Here is a 21,214-nt window from a genome sequence, read left to right as displayed (position 1 = left end):
AAAAAGTATCAAATAATATTTTAGTGTTTTGTTTACATAATCTGATTTAAAAAACTGCTATCTCCAGTAACACGATACTGATGGCGTACAGCATACAAAGACTTTTTCCAGTCACATGATAACAATGACGTAGATCTACAAAGGTTAAAGTTTGTTATACTAGGCTAAAACGGAAACTCTTTGTCATTTACCGAATGTTTTAATACATTGCGCAATATCCACTAAACGTGCTCAAAGCGCTTCACAAGGGTCCCTAATCAATTGCATCACTTAGCATTTAGGTAGAGATAGGACCAATGTTTAGCAATATTACGTTTGTTCTGGTCAGAGACAACGTTGTTAACGGCCAAGTTCTCCTTTTATAATTAAATACGCTGATATAATGTGAGTAAAGAGCTTGTTCCAAGGACACAACTATGCGCCGTTCGGGACTCGAACACAGGACCTTCCGACCCAAAATCGAATTTTAATTAAGGTGAGGTAGATAATTTTTTTTTAATATCTGTCGAATCATTTACAGAGGGCCCCGCAAATTAGATCGACAGGGCAGACAAACCCTAATTGATCAGAGCCTTGGCGTTTGGTGGGGGTACTTAAGCGCATACATATTGGCAAAAGGCTAACCAGTTGACCGTCATATGACCATATTGGTTTGTTGGCGTCTCACGAGAACCTACTTGCCTTGTAATGAATGAACTGAAAATCGATATAACCTGGCGCCTGAAAACTCTTATCCCGAGCATATGTCTGGTAAGCCGCCGCTTACTGGACGCCCTAGAGATTTTCAACAACAAAAAAACAGGAAAAAAAGAAACAAAACAAAACAACAAAAGCAAAACAAAAATATGGCAAGACAGTATGCGTGCTATTATCAACCTGTGGCAATCTCAGGTCTCATGATATTGATTGTGCATACAAAGGCTATTGTTTTCAATTAATGTAAAACTAAATCTCTTTGTTCTTTTCCAATCTTTTCCGACACACAGTCGAGCCTCCTTAATTAAAATGGTACTGAAGTGTGTTGTGTATGCGTGTGTGTGTGTGTGTGTGTGTGTCGCATGTGTGTTTGTGTGCTTGTGTATGGTGTGTATATCATCTCATGTAGTTCCATATCTGAAGCAAACGTCGGAGGTCATCTTCCGCCAAGCTGATCTATCTCTTGCCAATTCTATTAAAGCAGCGCCACCTTTCTCAGCTTCATCTGTCCAAGTTCTTATCCCTTTCAAATACGTTATTCTTTGTCTTCCTCTTATTCTTTTTCCATTCATCTTTCCAGTCAAGGCGAGTATTTCCAAACCAGGGTGGCGGATAATGTGTCCTAAAAATTCCATTTGGCGTTTGATGATTTTTGTTATCAGTGATCTTTTTCTGTTTGCCATTTCTAAAATTTCTTCATTTCTTTTCCTTTCCATCCATGACACCCTCATCATTCTTCTGTAAAACCACATTTCCACTGCCTCCAGTCTTTTAACCATGGTCTTGTTTATGGTCCAGCTCTCACAACCATATAGCAGCACAGACAGTACATAGCAATCCAGGACTTTGATTTTTGTTTTCATGCTAATATTCCTGTTTTTCATAATTGTATGCAGCTGGTTGAATGCATTCTTCGCCATACCTATTCTTTTCTTTATTTCACAATCTGATTTTCCATTGGATGTTACATTGAAGCCTAAATATTTGAAACATTCAACTTGTTGTATTGTTTGTCCTCTGCTTGTTATTACACAGGCTGGTGGGTTATTATTTTTAGATACCGTCATACATTCTGTTTTAGATATATTCAGTTCCAGTCCCATATTTTCACTACTCCTGACTACAACATCCAGTAATTCTTGTAGTTCATGTTCAGATTCTGCCAGTAGAACCGTATCATCTGCATACCTCAGATTTGTTACATTCTTTCCTCCAATACACACCCCCTTCTTATGTTCGATATCTCTTAATATCATTTCACTATAGAGGTTGAATAAATCTGGAGACAAAACACACCCCTGCCTAACTCCTCTTCTAATAGGTGTAAAACTGCTTAGTTCGTTGTCAACACGCATTGCTGCTTCTTGTTCCCAGTACAAATTCCGTAATATTCTTAAATCTTTACCATCAATGTCCAAGGATGATAGAATTTTGAATAGTTTTTCGTGTTGTACTTTATCAAAGGCTTTTGAATAGTCGATGAAACACATATACAGATCTTTATTTACTTCAATACATCTTTCCATCAGCATTGATAATGTGAATATTCCATTTCTGGTACCCTTGTCCTCAACAAAACCAAATTGCATCTCCCCAATTTCAGGTCGTATTTTATTTCTTATTCTTAGTAAAATTATCTTCAAAAGAATTTTTGTGAGGTGTGTATATGACTGTGCAATTATCAACAGGTGTCAATGACATGCAATTGATCAGTTAGAACATCGAGCCATTCCACTTCAATTGAAGGCTGGTTTTCCAAAACTCGTTAAGTCGATTTCCTACTTTTTGAGATTTTCCATCCGTGAGATAAATTGAAACGTAAACATTATTTTAAACATTTAATGGCGCCAGAATACCCTAATCTTTGTGTGAATTTGAAGTTTTATTATGATAAAATAATAGACCGCATTTTAGAGGAAATAATCATCAATATTTCAAAATTGTAAAAACGGAGTTAGGGAGATTTGGAAAGCCACTCTTTATTGATACCGATACCATTGAGCATTAACTCTCTCCGTACCAGCCATTTTCAGGATTTTACCCAAAACTTCTCAACCAAATAACATAAAATTATATTTTTATCACTCAAACACAATAGGAGTAAGTTCTTTCGATAATTAATTTTTGTAGCAAAACATGCTCTACAACACACTGTTCATTTTCTTTAAATCTGATGACGCACAAGAGAAATTTGAATTAGAAAAATGTTGGTTGTATCGTAACGAATGTGACGATTTTCCTATAATTGGTAGGTAGAGGGTTAATGGGGTAATGTATTCAATTTAGGCGAAAGTCGTTCTTAAATAGACTTTTGATCTTGCTGTCCACTGACAAATCGAGCTAAGCTTACTCTTAGAAATAGTAATACTTATAAAATTTATGTCGAGGGTGCCTTCACCCAAACAGGGGCCTTGTGTGGAATGATCTGCCCAGAAGGATAAGAGAGGCAAAATCTACTGATAGTTTAATAATCATTGGTAAATTACTACCTTTGGCCGTTACATTTTCATGATGTTGATACCATATTATATACACTGCTGCTATTGGTATCGTTGTGGTATACGTTTTATATGAGTTAATTTATGTGTAAGGTGCATTGAACATCACACCGTGATTATTATTATTATTATTATTATTATTATTATTATTATTATTATTATCATTATTATTATTATTTATTATTATTATTATTATTATTATTATTATTATTATTATTATCATTATTATTATTATTATTACTACTACTACTACTACTACTACTAGTAGTAGTAGTAGTAGTAGTAGTAGTAGTGCTATTATTATTATTATTATTATTATTATTATTATTATTATTATTATTATTAATATCATCATCATTATCATTTATTATTATTATTATTATTATTATTATTATTATTATTATTATTATTATTATTATTATTATTATTATTATTATTATTATTATTATCATTATTATTATTATTATTATTATTATTATTATTATTATTATTATTATTATTATTATTATTATTATTTTTATTTTATTATTATTATTATTATTATTATCATTATTATTATTATAATTATTGTAGTGAACTGACAAACCATGCCATTGTGTTGATCATTTTTAAATGACTTATTCAAGGGATGCAACTCAAGAATAACATAGGGTGTACAAGGACCAAAAATTAATTCCATTTACATGGTAATATAAACACTTCGACTACTACATCACTCCCTTTCTTAGATTGTTTATCAAAAGACATTAAAGATGAAAACATTCACACATAGCAGAATGGAATTTAGCACCTTTCATAAGGATTTTTTAAAAATCCACTTTCATACCCTAATCACTCAGACTTAAAATAGGGGTGAAGATTATTATAATTATTGTAGTGAACTGACAAACCATCCGGTAGCCATTGTGTTGATCATTTTTAAATGACTTATTCAAGGGATCCAACTCAAGAATAACATAGGGTGTACAAGGACCAAAAATTAATTCCCTTTACATGGTAATATAAACACTTCGACTACTACATCCCTCCCTTTCTTAGATTGTTTGTCAAAAGACAGTAAGGATGGAAACATTCACACATCGCAGAATGGAATTTAGCACATTTCATAAGGTTTTTAAAAAAAAAAACACTTTCATACTCAAATCACTCATACTTAGACTCCTTCCGCACTAGGACAAAACTGTCCCGGGACAAATTTGTCCTGTCCCGCTGGAGAAAACTTCTATACAAAAGGGGTTCCGCACTAGGACAGGACTGTCCCAGGACACACCTTCGCGAATGCATTATTTATTTATTTTTACAAGATTCAAAAGTGTATTTGTAGGCAATTGCAACTCTAATAATTCACGTTTTATGAATCAACATAAGATACGACATGACGATAATGATTTTTTACACTGAACAATGGGATTTGTTTACATAAGATTTATATAATCATGACATATTCTTATAGCAAGAGTAATATGATTGCTGCTGCTGCTACTACTACTACTACTACTACTATTACTACTACTACTACTACTTTTACTACTACACTACTACTACTACTACTACTACTACTACTACTTCTACTACTACTACTACTACCACTACTACTACTACTACTACTACTACTACTACTACCACTACTACTACTACTACTACTACTACTACTACTACTACTACTAGTAATAGTAGTAGTAGTAGTAATGGATGGAATAGAGGTTTGCATATTTCTGTGCTTTACTACGTGGAAAAAAAAAGACAAATTGAAAGAGAAAACAATATTGGGTGCATCCTTTAATGACCCAAAGATTGCTCAAGGGTCAATTCCGTAGACTCTATGGTGATCTCCGATCTTATCCTAAAATGACTTTCTTGGAATCACCTCATTTTACCCAGGTGCAAATGAGTACCAGTTCGCTGATGAAAGTAATCTTTGACGGACTAGCATAATTCAAGAGGATAATAGAAAGTCAGCATGCTTTGTACCCGAAAGGCATCAGTTGACTAAGTCACCTCGCCTAGCTCAATTTGCGGCGCTGCACTGCGGCTGACGCCTGGGTTATACCTCGTCCTAGCTAAATTTGTGGCGCTGCATTGCGGCTGACACCTGGGTTATTCCAGTCTTCCCTTGGAATAGACCCTCGAGAAAAATTTCCCCTATGGGATGAAAAAGGGAGTTTTATTTTTTTTTTTAATTTAAACTGTTATCTGTCTGCTCAACGCCACAGAAACATGGATAAGTTCCGGATTTATAAGCTTAGGAGGCAAGATGGCCCATGGTTAGCGCGTTGTATTCTGGACTCAGAGGTTCTGTGTTCGATTCCGACCGAAGCCAATTTGTACTTTCTAGAGCAAGAAAATTTACTCCAATCACTCACTCCATTCAGGTGTAAAAGGGTACCTGTCAAGCTGGGATAGTAATCTGCGATAGACTAGCGTCCTGTTCAAAGGTTTTCAAACAAATACGTTAATTGCCCGCTTCACGCTATTGAAACCGGGAAAACTCCTGCACCATTGGCTACAAGGCTCTAAAGGACTTAATTTGTCTTACAATGAGTCCAAGTGGCTCAGAAGGACTTACTTAAAAATATTTTCATTGAGAATTCCCGAAATAAATAACGATAAAGATACTTGATCCCACAGTTACCGAATAGATGTGCGACCGGTTTTAGACACGTTACTGCTGTGTCACAGTGTGACACTTCTTAAATTATATTTATAAACATACGTTTTTAAATTGCCGAAAATGTTTATGTTGCTATGCCTTCTGTACGTGGCTTCATCACATAGACTTATTTTTTGAATTGTTCTTGCTTTTTTATATTCAGAATTGAAATACATAAATAAATCATAACTGTGAAATTGAATGTAAGCTTCAGTTTAATATTCGAAAACAGATAAAATGGACGTTTCGGGTTTCCCCTTCATCAACAACACATGATGCATTAAAAACTACAGACGAATGAGATAATGTGGTAGTGGCGTTGTTAAGATGCATAAACACAAACATTGATGGGCAGGAAATTGTATGCTACTTTGTGAGGAAGCGCGAATTAAAACAGAGCAATAGAAATTTATAAAAGGTGCGTACATAATTATGTCAAAAGAGGGGAGGCGGGGAGGAACTGTGTAATGCAGTATAGAAGACAGTGAACTAAAATAAAGTGTAGTAGTAGTAGTAGTAGTAGTAGTAGTAGTAGTAGTAGTAGTAGTAGTAGTAGTAGTAGTAGTAGTAGTAGTAGTAGTAGTAGTAGTGGTAGTAGTAGTAGTAGTAGTAGTAGTAGTAGTAGTAGTAGTAGTAGTAGTAGTAGTAGTAGTAGTAGTAGTAGAAAATAAAGTAGAAAATAAAGACAGGCATTTCAATTTTGACACGGCGCCGCCAAGTCTGGGACTTGTTTGTCCTAGTGCGGAAGACTGCTATATTTTTCTACTATCACAAACGATATGAACACGGGACTGGGACAGTCCTGTCCCGTTGATTTTGTAGCATTTCACAACTGCTTGGGACACAACGGGACTGTTTTGTCCCGTCCCAATAGGTGCGGAAGATTTCTCTAAATTCTATATGTTACAGATTTGGGACAGGACTGTCCCAGGACAGTCCTGTCCTAGTGCGGAAGAGGGTTTAGACTTAAAAGAGGGGTGAAGATTATTTAATCAAAATAACCCAAAATGATATTTCCTATGTCATTATTGTCACTATGAATGCAAATCAGGGCCCGTTCTAATGAACGCGGACTAGCGCTTAGTCCCGGACTATCTCTGACTTTAGTAAATGACTAGAAAAAATCGGATTTAATGTGAGCTGACTAAGCTAGTCCCAGACTAAAATCACGTCACCTTCGGACTAAGTTTGGCCAAGATTTAGTCACTTGCTCGAGTCGGACTTGATCGTTTAGTCTCTGACTAGTAACTAAGAAACGGCGTCAACAAAGATGGCGGCCAATGTTAGACGACTCGGTTCGCGAGAAAAAAATACATAGAAAAAGAATTATAACGACAAAAGTAATCTGTTGATATTTGTCAATGCTAATGGAAACGGTTTAAAGGTCACAGATCGTCGAAAGCACACATTTTTGTCCGGGAAACTAATAAATCTGATGAAGTTGAGTGACTCAGTGAGTCTGAGTCTGAGATTTCAGCTTCGCTTGGTTCGAAGTTTAGATTTAGATATTTAGAGAATAACAAACACACAACTAGCTTATTTTTTTAATATGAAAATTATGTTGTTTAGCTAAAACACCCCCTACCCCCTTTTATTTTCTTTATTTTTGTGCCAAGCAAAGCAATGCGAAGTTACTCTCGATCACATGACGTGATTCGTACGACTATGACTATGACACTGTCATTGACAGTACTGCCAAAACAACTGTCAACACATGAAAATGGCGGCAGCTGTGCTGTTTCAAATTCGTCAGAGAACACTGATTCAACGGGAGAGGGTGTTTCGGGTCAGACTTAATCCCATCGATTCGTTTAACGACGATGAAATATACGAACATTTCCGTTTTCATCGTGAACACATTTTTATACTTTGTGATCTTGTCAAAGACGACGTTGATCGTCTTCTCTGGAGGAAAGGTTAGTATTTGTATTCATTTTAATTCTAATCTCATACTAGACTAATCTAGAAGTTTTCTTACATTCTCATGCATCCAACCCAAAATCGGTGCCAAGACTTCTTCTTCTTCTTCTCCTTCATCTTCACACCTCCTCGTCCTTCTTCATCAACATCATCATATTCATCTTCTTCTCCCACTTCTTCCTCCTCCTCTTCTTCTTCTCAACTGAATCTAGTCAAACTAAGTGTTAGTGTTGGTAGATCTCTCTAATCATCACACACAAACCACTATGACTGTTACTGGTATGACATGGAATGGAAATTTTTTCACCGCTCTCTGGCACTATTGAATTTTGCATTCCCTTAACCAATTTTCGAGCTCTTGTTGGAGATTATTTTCACTGTAATTGTAATATTTTGAAAGGGAACATTTTTCATGAGCAAAACCAGTTTAGAATTGAAGAAGAAAAAATTTGTACAGTTGGACTGACAAATTGCTGAGGAGAATCAATCTTTAAAATAGGATTTTTCACTCGAGGCGATGGGTAAGCGTGGCTCAGCAGTGTGGTCTTTACTTTGTATCCAAAAGGTAATTAGTTTGATCACCCGTTGTACTGTGTGGCCTTGAGCAATCCATCTCGTCCTAGTTCCATTTGCGGCACTGCACTGCGGCTGATGTCTGGGTAATTCCAGTATTCCCTTGGAATAGTTCCTAAAGACAGACAAATTTCCCCATTGGATGAAAAAAGGGAATGTTATCTTTATATGCATATATGCTGGTCTGACATCCGATTGCAATATGGGCCTCGTTTAACATTGTTGCACTGGACATTATTTTGTTTAATTTTTTGAGATTTTCATTATAACAATGAGCTCATGATGTATTGGGTTATCAGACCTGCAAATAATGCTTAAGGAAAATTAGTTTATTTCATCCCATTTTAAATGATGAGATTTACCGTTATAATATTATAATAGATGAGAGAGTAAAATACAAACTATGACGCTATTTCAATACGAAGCAGAAGTCAGAGCCATTCGAAACATTACAAGAAATACAAACAACAAAAATAAAAATAAGAATATCGAATCGGAAGGTCCTGGGTTCGAGCCTCGTGCTCGGCGCATAGTTGAGTCCTTGGAAAAGACTATTTACTCACATTCTCTCACCGTACTCAGGTGTAAAATGAGTACCTGGCCGTTAACAGTGTTGTCTTTGTCCGAAAAATTGTAATATCGCCTGACAGGCGTAATGTCCCGTCCTACTTGTTAAATGTTGCTGTTGACCAGGGAACTATTGTAAAGCGCTTTGAGCACATTCAGTAGATATTGCGCTATATAAAGCTCAATTTAATTTAATATGAATCAATTATAAATCCTCTCTTGCGGTTATACCAAAGCTGTTAAAAAATCGTAATATGTTGTTTCAAAACTTGTCTCTTGTTTTTAAAATTTCACTTCAAATACACATTACAAAGATGTTGTCTACGGTCAATTTAAATAAAATATTTCACTGGATAGACTTTAAAAAGTGAAAGTAATATATTCGAGTACAGTTTCCTTGAACTTGAACTCATTCGAATATCCCAAATTACCTTATTATTTTTAGTTGTCATTCCATTCCTTACTTGAACTAATTTCACCTAGCCAATGTAAAAAAGGATTTGATTAATTCAAGGTTTTATTTTAGTGCGCCCTGTTATTTCGACCACCGAAGATTTACTGTTACATTGACAGTTACGTTTGTGTACAATATGATACAATATGCATACACACAGGCACTCACACACTCCATTGTCATTTCGCATAATTGACACCTCTCTTACTTATTCTTATCACTTTGCCATTCATTCTAATTTCAATGCCATATGCCATGATTTGCTACTAGTTGGCTACGTCATTAAATGAATGATGTGATACAGGAACCTTCTCCCAATAAAGTAAATAATAATTATAAATGTCCCTTTAATAGTCCTCATGCGGAAATTTGTCTTAGGGTTTATTCAATGAGAATGCTGGAATAACTCAGGTGTCAGCCGCAGCACAGCGCTGCAAATTGAGCTAGGGAGAGGTCGCTTGTTGATGGCCACATGCCATGGTGTATATTCAAACTAGGTATCTTTTGGGTACAAAGCAAAGACCATACTGGTGAGCCACAAGTGTTAAGTACAAAGACATTTTTTATAAAATAATTAAAATTTAGCTTTATATAGCGCAATATCCACTAAATGTGCTCAAAGCGCTTTACAAGTGGACCCTGGTCAACAGCAACATTTAACATGTAGGACGAGACATGGGCCTGTTAGGCGATATTACAATTTTTCGGACAAAGACACCGCTGCGAACGGCCAGGTACTCATTTTACACAGGAGTACAGTGAGAGAATGTAAGTAAAGAGCCTTTTCCAAGGACTCAACTATGTGCCGAGCGCGAGGCTTGAACCCAGGACCTTCCGATCCAAAAGCGAGTGTCATACCACCAGACCACATCTGCACAAAGACATCATGCTGAAAGTAATCGCATCAAATAGTTCTTCCTTCACTCCTTCAGAGCTGCAAGGCTGGTGTAGCGGGAGTTTATCTCGGTTTCTTTAGTGTGAAACGGACAATAGTAATTGCTTGCTACCCCTTGGATAGGACACAGGTTTATTGTAAAGTACTTTCCACTAGATCTAACAAATACAGATTCCCCATCATTCCTGGGTGGTCAGTGGGGTCAAATAAAAATCTCTACTTTGCCCTTAGCATGTAAAGCGAATACCCTAATAATTGAGCTAGAGGGACCAACTTCACATCAAAGGCCCGTTTAAATATCTTTAAATATTTGAAATGAAAAAAAAAAAAATCAATGAATAGCAGTCCTTCAGAGGCATGAAGCCCAAGGAGCCAGGGTTTATCCCGGTTTCAGACAATAACAATTGCTTGCTACCCTTTGGATAGGAAGGTAGTCTATCACAAAGTACTTTCATGAGATCTGACAGACCTAGCTACCCAATCACTATCCCCCCCCCCCCCCCCCCCCCTTTCTACCACTTACATTACATCAGAAAAAGGGGCAAGTTGGAACAATGCAATGGTTTATTCCTCTGTTCCCCTCTCCTCTGCCTCCATCCATTCTAACCCCACAACTTTCAGCCACTACCATTACTAAATGCTCTTCAAGACCCAGTAATAGTAAAGCACCGTCCCAATGATAAGAAAAGACATAATCAGGCTTCACATAAAAGCTCATTACCCAATCAGTTTTCATCAGGCACAGTTACTCAATCAGTCAATTGTCACACATCATTCGCTTTATTAGGCATAGGTCTATCAACATATTGATCAGTCACTTGCCTCCCACTAGCCTTTTGTTGAGTCGTCATGGTATGTTACACAAAGTACATGGTTGTTAAAAGGTCACCCAATGACTATTACTCCCCCACCCTCATCCCATCTCCATTCCCTGACGCCTGGGTTATTCCATTCTTCCCTTGGAATAGACCCTGAGACAAATTTCTCCTATGGGATGAATAAAGGGAATTTTATTATTTTATATGAGGCCATTGTGCGCGAGCTGTACTGTACGTAAGTTGACTACACTTCCTGATTTAGATTTTATTGCAGGTTTTATTATATTCAAAATTTTCCTTCTCCCATTTTTAGGTCGTCTCTGATGCAAATTTATAAGTTACAAACTTGGTTCCTAAGTGGCCTGGTTCAGTGCATGATGCAAATTTTTTTAGGAAATCTGGGCTATTCTTTGCATTTGAGGATCCACATCGCAGGGCTTTGGATGGTGTGATCCTTGGAGACAGTCGTTATATGTTAAGAAATTGGCTAATGACCCCAATACCAAAACCCCCAAAATAGAGGAGAAGAGGCATTTAACACCGCCCATCGTATCACAAAATGTACAATTGAAAGGTAAGTTTTACCAGTCATATAATCCCACCCTCAAGGAAACAATAACATTTTGATAATTTTTGAAATTTAATATTTCAGGTTTATTTTTATATCCACTTTACAATACAATTTGCAAATGATCAATGAAAATAGAAGAAAATAAACCAAAAAAAAAGTTGTAATCATGCTGTCATTGTCATGCCATTATAAACATTAAAATTTTTTTTGAAGAACTCAGATTAACCATTATAATTCTTCGCCTTCTAATTCTAATTAAATGACTGAGAAAAAAAAAAAAAAAAAAGAGAGAGAGAGAGAGAGAGAGAGGAGAGAGAGAGAGAGAGAGAGAGAGAGAGAGAGAGAGAGAGAGAGAGAGAGAGAGAGAGAGAGAGGTCCATTTAATTTTAATTGGTTTTAAGTGTACATGTACAAGCAATTATTGTCATTTCAACAGAGTCATTGGAGTGGTTAAAAGAAGATGGAATTGTCTCCATGACGAGCTCAGAATGACGCCTGACAGAGCCTGCAAGGTTATTTATGTGTGTTTTTGACTCACAAACTTTGCTGTTGATGCTGGCCTACCCATGGAAGAAAACAACTGTAATGATGATGATGACAGCAATCATAACTTTTCTCCTATTGGGACTCAGAAAGGAGCATCTGAACAGAACGTCTTGCTGTTGGCAAGGCAGCCTGGCTGACTTTGATTAATAGTGCTTTTAGAAATATCGTTGAACCTCTCTAATCAGGAAATAAATGTAATCATTAATGTAGTACATCAATACAAGTATACTGTGTGCAGTATTCTTTTTGTGATGAGCTACATAAATGTCACGCTGTTTTAATTATTGTTCAAGCATATGGAAACACATTTCTATATCATATAACTACAAGTCGCCTATCAGGCATCTAGTACTCTTTGACTATCCCATTTTACTCCTTTTTACTGGCGCTGATGTGTTGCAAGTGCTGTAAAACCCTTAAAAACAAAAACAAACCTGTTTTGCAGGAAGTATTAAAGTGCATTCACTGTAATTTTTTCTGGAATAGGTCTGATATAAATTGGAAAACTAAACAAGAATTCTCATGCCTGAGTCGGTTATCAAACAGAAGACAAAGGGGCATTAAAATTTTCTTTTTTTTAAGGTCATCAAAATCCTGAGTTGAGCAATCAAATTTTAACTGCCCTATTGTCATAAGACAATTACATATTGTAAGACCTTTTGTATAAATCATTATACCAGCCGCTTAGCCAATGCCCAGGATAGTCCCAAGTCACATTTGTGATAAGGGTCTTAAATCGCCATGCCACTGTACAAGTTTGTGACAATAGGCCAAAATAACAATCTGTATTTATTTCAGAGGATTTGTTCTACCAATAACATAAGGAACAATGGAGTGATTGTAGTAAAAAAGGTCTTAAACACTGCACGCATGCGATTTTAAGTAAATTTTAACAAAAACATATCAGCTCTATCAAAAGTACAGATTGAGATAAATACAGGACTAAAACCACTCTAAATAACAATTTAAAAATCTCAAGAACCATCTTAAAAAATGGTTTAAGGCAATTCATAAGACATGTTTTAACTGCGATTTTCTAAGATATTATGAGGCCAATTTTTTCTACACTACGGACAATGTATTGCAACAAGTCTCCATTGATTGCTTTAAACCATTTTTAAAATTGACTCAAAATACATGTGATTGAATTAATATTCAAATTCAAGACATTAGAAACCAATTGGGTCATGGATAAAACTAAATGATGACGTCATTTGCGAACACTCCCAGGTGTGATTTTCATACATGAATTAATTTCCTATAACTGTCATCTGCATTTTTTGCGGCCGCAAATCAGGGCGATCCGCAAATTTCCCAAATTGGCAAATCGTGGCAAATTTTTGGAAAATTGGCAAATCGCGTGGCAAATTTTGGGGAAAAAAAGAAGCGAAAACAAAATAACGAAAAAAAAAAGGTGCGAAACTTGAGAAATGTTGCAGCTTTGCCTGGCCCCAAACCAAGGGAAGCCATTCTCTACGGATAATGGTCTCGTGCTCGCAGTGTATCTGCATACACTGCAATTCCCAATTTTTGTGACATTCCTCAGCATGAGTTCACGAGGTATATTGAGAAACTGGGGCCCAGTGCTGTGAGAGAGTCTGATACTGGAATTATAGATCTGACCCTATTTTGGAAGTCTGTGGCAGATTATGTTCTAGCTCTCGCTGCATTGGCATCCCGGTATGCCTTCTCAACATGCTCGTCAGCTGATGCTGAGCAAAGCTTTTCTCTTTACAATCTTGTCTTGTCTTCCAGAAGGCGTAGACTCACAGAAAACAACATCAAAGGACTAGTTTTCCTTTACTACAATAAGTTTATCGATGCCTCTTTTTTTGAGTAGTAAAAGAAAACTAGGCCTTTGATGAGTCTGACTGAAAGTGTACGTTTGTGTGTGTGTGTGTGTGTGTGATTGTCTGAAAGTTTGGGCGCATAAATCACTTTACATTGTGTAAATTAATAAATGTAGCCTCCTTAAATGTAATAAATTGTCTTTTATATATATATTTTTTTCTGTATCGCATGTTAATTTTTACTGAAAGGCTTAGTTCTCCTCGGCAAATTTTGGTCTTTTTGGCAAATTTCTTGGCAAATTTTGGGGGTTTTTTTGGCATATTTTAGGTCCCAATTTGGCAAAAAATGCAGATGACAGCTATATCAAAACATATAAAAAGAATAATTTAATTATAAGTAGTGTCATAATTAATATGCCTCATCTTAAATTTCATGTATTCAATTTTTAGGGTATTTTGTTCAACAATGGAGTTGTTTTTTTTTTTTATAATGGAGTTGTTCCGACTGCAGCCATTGATCCATAATGGATTGTCAGTGATCTGTCATCTCCTCTTGGGGCCAGCTTGTCGTAATCTTTGGCTGATGCCATCTGACGCATTCCACTCCTCTGGTGTATGGGGAAGAGTTTCTGTTGTCTCCTCTTGAAACTGATTTGAAAATCATCTACTACAACTACTGACTCCACCACAGAGCAATCAACAAAACTGATTTCATTAATCTCATTCATATCCATCTGTCTGGCTAGTGTTGAAGCTGTGGAGGAAAAATAATATTTAGAACATCTTTTTCACTGCATTGAAACAAAACAACATTATATCTGTGAATTATGAAACTGGCCACATTATGAAATCAAGTGGTGCTGAAATCAAAAACGTCATTTCATTTTGAAACTTCTCTGATACCACATTGTCGTCAGGTCAAAGTCAGAATTTGGAATGATAAAAACTTTTAAACAATGTTATCTCCTTAAGCAACATGAAATGCTGGCCATTTAATTAAGATGATTTTAGAACTACATCCCACTTTTTAAACAAATCCTTATAAACTGTTCGTCAGTGCTTAAAAGTGTTAATATGAATACTATATTTGAGAAGACGATGGACTCAGCAACAGTATACATTTTTGTTTTATTTCCTTGTAAATCATCTTTTTGTTTGAGTATTTTTCTCTAAGGGGGAACCAGTATTTTTTTTTACATATGTAATATGTGATAAGTAAGCATTTGAGTGTGTTCCTCTTAATGGGGACCTGTGCTTGTGCCTGGACGACACTTTTAGGTGACTTCAAACTAAGTACACCGATGGCATGCTCTTGGAATCTACATCCATTCCATATAAGAACCATTCCCTTTTTGTTTTACTTATTAGTGCTTTGAATTGTTAATCTAGAATTGCTTGACTATCCATTTGCATCCTTTTTACTGGTGCTGAAATGACCTAAATATGTCGCAAGCAATTTAAAACAGAAGAGAATTTATAATTCTAGAACATTTTGCTATCCCATTTTCTTCCTTTTTACTGGCACTGATATGACCTTAATGTGTTGCAAGCGCCGTAAAACCATTAAAAACAAACAAATAAAGAATGTTGATTAAACAAAATCACACAAACACACTTATGTTATACTTCGTGGTCCCACTGTCACTTCAATGTCCCCCATTTTGACCAACTTGTTACCCGTGATAGTCCTTTCAGTACTGTTGTCAATGTTAAATACACTGTTAGTGACTATGTGGTCTTGTGGTATGACACTCGCTTTCGGATCGGAAGGTCCTGGCCCTGAGCCTCGCTCGGCGCATAGTTGAGTCCTGGGAAAAGACTCTTTACTCACATTCTCTCACCGTACTCAGGTGTAAAATGAGTACCTGACCGTTAACAGTGCTGTCTCTGTCCGAAAAATTGTAATATCGCCTAACAGACGTCATGTCCTGTTCTAAATGATGCTGTTGGTCATGGACCCCTTGTAAAGCGCTTTGAGCACGTTAAAAAAAAATTTTCTTTAATCTTTCGGGTGAAATTCTATTAATAATTTAATGACTTTGTAGCAAAAGAATTATGCTTACTGATTATGGTGTAATCTCCAAGATTACAGTCAGATATGTCAATAATATTTCTGGCTGGACTGGGATTCGGAACAAAACTCTCAGTGCTCATAACTGTAAAGAAAATTGTTGATAAATTTGAATTAATGAAGTATAGAATTCACAAGTTGCACTTTAAGTCCAGATTACCCATTACAAACTTAATGAGAAGGAACACAGTGGTGTTTTTTTTTTAAAAGGTGAATTGTTATGAAATTATAATGATTTTAATTCTATTTATATCAATTTTAATATGATACGATATCAATTGATTTTAATGTAAAATTTGCATCATATAATTACGGGTCTCTGGCTCTTTTTTTTTTTTTAACCATGAAATGCATCCAAGTGTAATCTTATCTTCTGATCTTGAGACCCATGAATCCCAGAAATAACAAATCTGCTGGGAATAGAACCCATGACACTTTGATTCATATGCAAGCATGATAACTCGCTGTGCCATTGGCTTGCCCTAAATAAAACACTAAATGAAACAATATAAATCTTTACAGGACCCAATTCCAAAGTGGAATTTCAATACAATGTTGCGTGATGCCACTTTGACGATTTGTGATAAAAAAATACATGGCAATCCCTTATGACACAAAAGCTCTTGCTCCATCATTTATTTCAAATTTTAAATATTCATAAAATTTTGTCAGCTACTTCAGGATTGATGGTGTAAAGTAAATTTCAAGATTTTAACTACCATTGAATTATTAAATGTGAATACTCTTGTTTTGATACTCGACTTCAGTCTTCATTTATTGTTTTAATGTTTTTAAAATTGATAAAAAATCAAGAGGAAACATGTCCCACAGGCAGTTGTTAGATATGCAATAGAGGTGATATACTTTTGAGACTTAACTACCAAAAGAGGATAGTTATGTTAGAGAAAAATATTGTTCAATGAATCTGTGCATAGGCAATTGTAAGGATGAGTCAATTTTAGACGATCACAAAAGATGCATGCAAACATAGTACAAATTACTTGTTTAAAATATTGTAAGGTACTATCTTTATTCATGTCAGGCAGCCCCAGAGACCAGCAATCACATCGTCCTCCACTGTCCAGTCACTAAACTTGAAGGTGGCTATGAAACCGTCCTTAGTGCGGAGGAAGACTTTAGAAGCTGAGTTGATGAAATAAATTTGGAGGTGTAGCCATATGCTACTACTCCTACTTTATTCATGGAATGCCTAGATGACAGCCTTTTACATTTGTATACAGAACAATGTATGGAACTATTATAATTGCAGAAATTTACCTTGAATACCATCAACAATGGTACTACACTCGCCAATAATGACGAGTACCGGTACTTGTTCAGTAAAGATTGATTTTAGCTCCATCACCGAACGGTTTTTGAGAATTCCACATTGATTCTCATTCTGATCTTTACCCCGACCTGAAAATGAAAAAGGAGAAAAAAATATGTAAATCAACGATTATGTAATGAGATTGTTGAGGACATTCATTTTGCACTGGAATCAGTTCTATTGATTGCTTTTTGTTGCCATAAAATCTTTATTTATTATTTTGGTTGTAGCAAACTTTACTCGTATAATTAGTCTCTATCCTTTAAATTATTTGCATAAAAAATGTCATGCTTTTGAGTGTAGATTATTATCAGTCATACCTCTTAAATTGGCATTTTATCATTAAATATTTGTAGGGTCTGACTGGAGAGGGTGAAGATTTATTTCTTGCTTATCAAATGTACTTGGGTAGGTCGCCCTAAATCTGTATGCTTTTCTATACCTCAAATTCCAACAGCTCTAACTGCAGATTGGTTAAACTAAACTCTCAACTGTTTGAGAAACTCAATTATTTGACATCTTTTGTTAGTTTGATGTAAATACATATGAGGTATTATCAGTTAACCTTGCTTAAAAACCGAAAATAGATACCAAACCCCCTCACCCCAAATATGTATGCTCACGCCCCAAACCCGTAAACGGCTTGCCCTAAACCAGAACAGTATTAAATTAGTCTACTAATGTTTCAAAATTTCATTTTTTTTAAATATGATAATGTTGTGGTAGAATTTCATTTATTATTAGTTTTTAAAAATATTTTCTAAAAAACAAAAAAAATAATTGAGCATATATAAAGAGCATTATCCTAGCATTTACGTTTGTTGCGCTTATAACTTTTGACGCGTCAGCGATTTTCTGTTATTTTTTGCACTGAAGACACCGCTTGGGAATTTATTTTAAAAAGAAAAAAAACAACCTTTTACTTTTAGAAAGAAGTTTATTTTCACTTCCACTTCATTTCGAATTTTTCTGGTTGTTGACTTGTTCTAAATATTCAAGTGAGTTAAAAGCTTAAAACTTTTGTCATTTTTTGTGGCAACTGACACAGATGCTAGATTGTATAATGCTAAACATGCTCAAAGCTCTGTAAGGGGCTCCAAGCCAATAGCAACACAGCAATATCACAACTTTTCCCCGACAGAGTCATTACTTTTAATGGCCAATTACTCAATAAGGAGCCATGTTCAATGACTCGACTTTGAACCACCCAGGAAGGGACTTGAATCTTGGGCCTTCTGGTCCAAATGCAAGTGTAATACTACCATACAACAAAGCCCCACTTAGTAGGGGCAAAGAGGAAGGGTGAAATTTATTGCCTAACCTCCGCACTACAGTACATCTATTTATATTGTTTATTGATAAATTATGGGTGCCATGTCGGCTATTACGATGCTTTAAAATTTTCATTGAACATGCCAACCTGCTTTTTTTTTTTTTCATTAATTTTCTTTCTTTTTTTTTTTAGAAATCCGAGACCGGGTTGCCAACTTGCCTGTTCTTGCCAAGTAGTAAAAAGGTGGATTAGAGAGCAGAGCAGGGAGATAGGAAGTAGATAAACACAATCCAAAGTTGTCTAGAGACAAATACAAAGCAACATTGTGTTGTGAGTGGCAGGGACCTACTGTAGGCACTTGCAAGAATTTTTCAAAATAGTGGCTTTGGGTATTAATTTAGCGTAGAAAAATAAAGGGGAGTGAAACATTAACTAGAGTGAAAAAATATCGCTCTATCTCAACTGGTTAAAAAGTTATGACCGTTTATTTGGTGGAAAATCTCTATATAGCTTAATAGGAAAAAATGTGACCAAAGCACAGCATCCCAATGGATAATCAAGTATAATTCAGAAACAGCTTCAGATACAATTTTGAAATTTTTACATGTGGTAAATCAACATCTCTGTAATACATTGCAAACAGAAAATGAATTATTTATTGAGAAAGAAAAGTATAGTTTAGAGCTGAGACAGCTGAAATCAAGGAAAAATAGATCACGACATACAAATGAATGACCTATTGGAATTTTGGAAAAGTCAATAATAAAATATTTATTCACATGAAGAGATAGACCAAATACACCACTGAATCGGCGTCATTTAGTTGTTCACTTTGAACTTTTCAAAATGAAAATAGACCTCATAAAAGCAAAGATATGAACTGACAAATGTTTGAGGTGGTGTAGTATTAGCCTACAGATGCCCAGTGTCAGTGACCGTGCTGTAGCCTATTTTTATTTCATTTCATGATAGACCAAATACACCACTGAATCGGCGTCATTTAGTTGTTCACTCTGAACTTTTCAAAATGAAAATAGACCTCATAAAAGCAAAGATATGATCTGACAAATGTTTGAGGTGGTGTATTAGCCTACAGTCTACAGTCCTAACAGATGCCCAGTGTCAGTGACCGTGCTATAGCCTATTTTTATTTCATTTCATTAGTGACAAAGAAAAAATATATATACTTCTCTTATTTTCGCACTGTCACGTAGTGCTGCAATCTCGACATAATTGTATTTTTCAGGAGGGCTGCAGTTTCAGGGTTTGAAAAGTAAAAGTTTTTCTCTTGTTGAGCTCCATTTTCGTCAATGAATTTCAAAAGGAAATAGAATCTAAACAAAACGAAAGCGGATGTGGCGCTGATTAAATCTTTTGCGCCAGAAGAACCCAAACAGCAGCACAAAACAACCGATAGAGTCAAGGGCTAGGTCAGGACTTGCCACGCCCATTTCTAGGCTAAAGCCCAGCTAGTCCGAGACTAAATAATGCTCATTGAATCCGATTTTTTTTAGACACTTACTAAGCTTGGGCTAAAGACTAGCTAGTCATTTACTAGACTAGTAAATTACTAAAGTTAGTCCGCGTTCATTAGAACGGGCCCAGGAGTGAGAAATACGATTCGGTGCATTAGGCTTGATTGTCCAAAACAAATAACGAATTGTCCATGACGATAGTTCTTCACAACTGCAAGTCTGAAATTAACAATGTTCAAATAATTGTGGCAATGGCAATTTAACACCATTTTAACCTTTACCGCCACTCGTGTGTCTATTAGACCCACCCCAAGTACATATTCTGTCATTGTGTCTTTGAATGAGTAAATAAAAACTTGAAACTCTAGATATGCTTCCTTCAACCATTTTTTGTTATGTGGATTGAGTTGTTTTTTTAATTTTCATGGAAATTGTATTTTATATGAATTTTTTTCACAACCCTATAAAATTCTTTAGCGCGGCCACTCGCGGGGTCTGTTAGACTCGGTAACGCACAAAGAGAGTTTTATTCCTCATGCCCCATTCGCCACTCGCGTGGTCTTTCAGACCCGCCGACAAGCGAAGAGAGGAATACGTCCGCCACCCGCGTGCCCCTTACTTACGGATCAACTATGATTGCCAATTTGGCATTCTTTTTGCCAAAAGCAAAATTTATAGATATTTTGTATAAGTCTATTGGAATAGTGGCATGGAGAATGTCTTAATAGATTACTATTTACACAGATGTTTCTGTATTTACAATACAACAGAGTGATCAACGCAATACTAATTTATAGTGCACTTTCTGACTTTGGTATCAATTGGTTGTAATGGGTTATTTTTGAAAGTCGATTTTGGCATGATTCCACAAAATAATCTTGTTGTGTCCTAAAAGAATGCGCCGAGTCATGACCTGACCTAGCCGTGTGTAGTCTATGTCATGTGTACTCATGACCTTTTCTACTGGTTTTGCCCGCGACAGTTTACAAATATTATTTCTTCTGCTTTTACAAAATATCGATATATTTCTACAACTAAATTGCCAGTTTTGTATTTTGCCTATTGAGGTGAGTAATTAGTATAAATT

The 21,214-nt window shown here is 35.8% G+C and overlaps 1 protein-coding gene and 1 long non-coding RNA gene across 2 annotated transcripts; one reads left to right on the top strand and one right to left on the bottom strand.

Annotated features, from left to right (window-relative positions):
• Nucleotides 1-6,917: 6,917 nt before the first annotated feature.
• On the top strand, nucleotides 6,918-16,803 carry LOC144960096 (uncharacterized). Its single transcript, XR_013642754.1, has 3 exons — nucleotides 6,918-7,760; nucleotides 11,385-11,645; nucleotides 12,079-16,803. It is a non-coding gene; the product is annotated as an uncharacterized LOC144960096 (long non-coding RNA).
• Nucleotides 14,308-21,214, bottom strand: LOC144960095 (uncharacterized). The gene is made up of 4 exons (XM_078893048.1): nucleotides 19,840-21,214; nucleotides 17,328-17,468; nucleotides 16,042-16,134; nucleotides 14,308-14,732 (listed from the first exon to the last, which is right to left on the bottom strand). The coding sequence occupies exons 2-4, from the start codon at nucleotides 17,410-17,412 to the stop codon at nucleotides 14,464-14,466; spliced, it is 447 nt and encodes a 148-aa protein (XP_078749174.1). The 5' UTR covers nucleotides 17,413-17,468; nucleotides 19,840-21,214; the 3' UTR covers nucleotides 14,308-14,463.

The sequence above is a fragment of the Berghia stephanieae genome, chromosome 14, assembly GCF_034508935.2.
Source record: "Berghia stephanieae isolate SIO BIC M18660-M18661 chromosome 14, UCSD_Bste_1.3, whole genome shotgun sequence".
Classification (NCBI taxonomy): Eukaryota; Metazoa; Mollusca; class Gastropoda; order Nudibranchia; family Aeolidiidae; genus Berghia; species Berghia stephanieae.
This window is presented reverse-complemented; position numbering and strand designations above follow the sequence as displayed.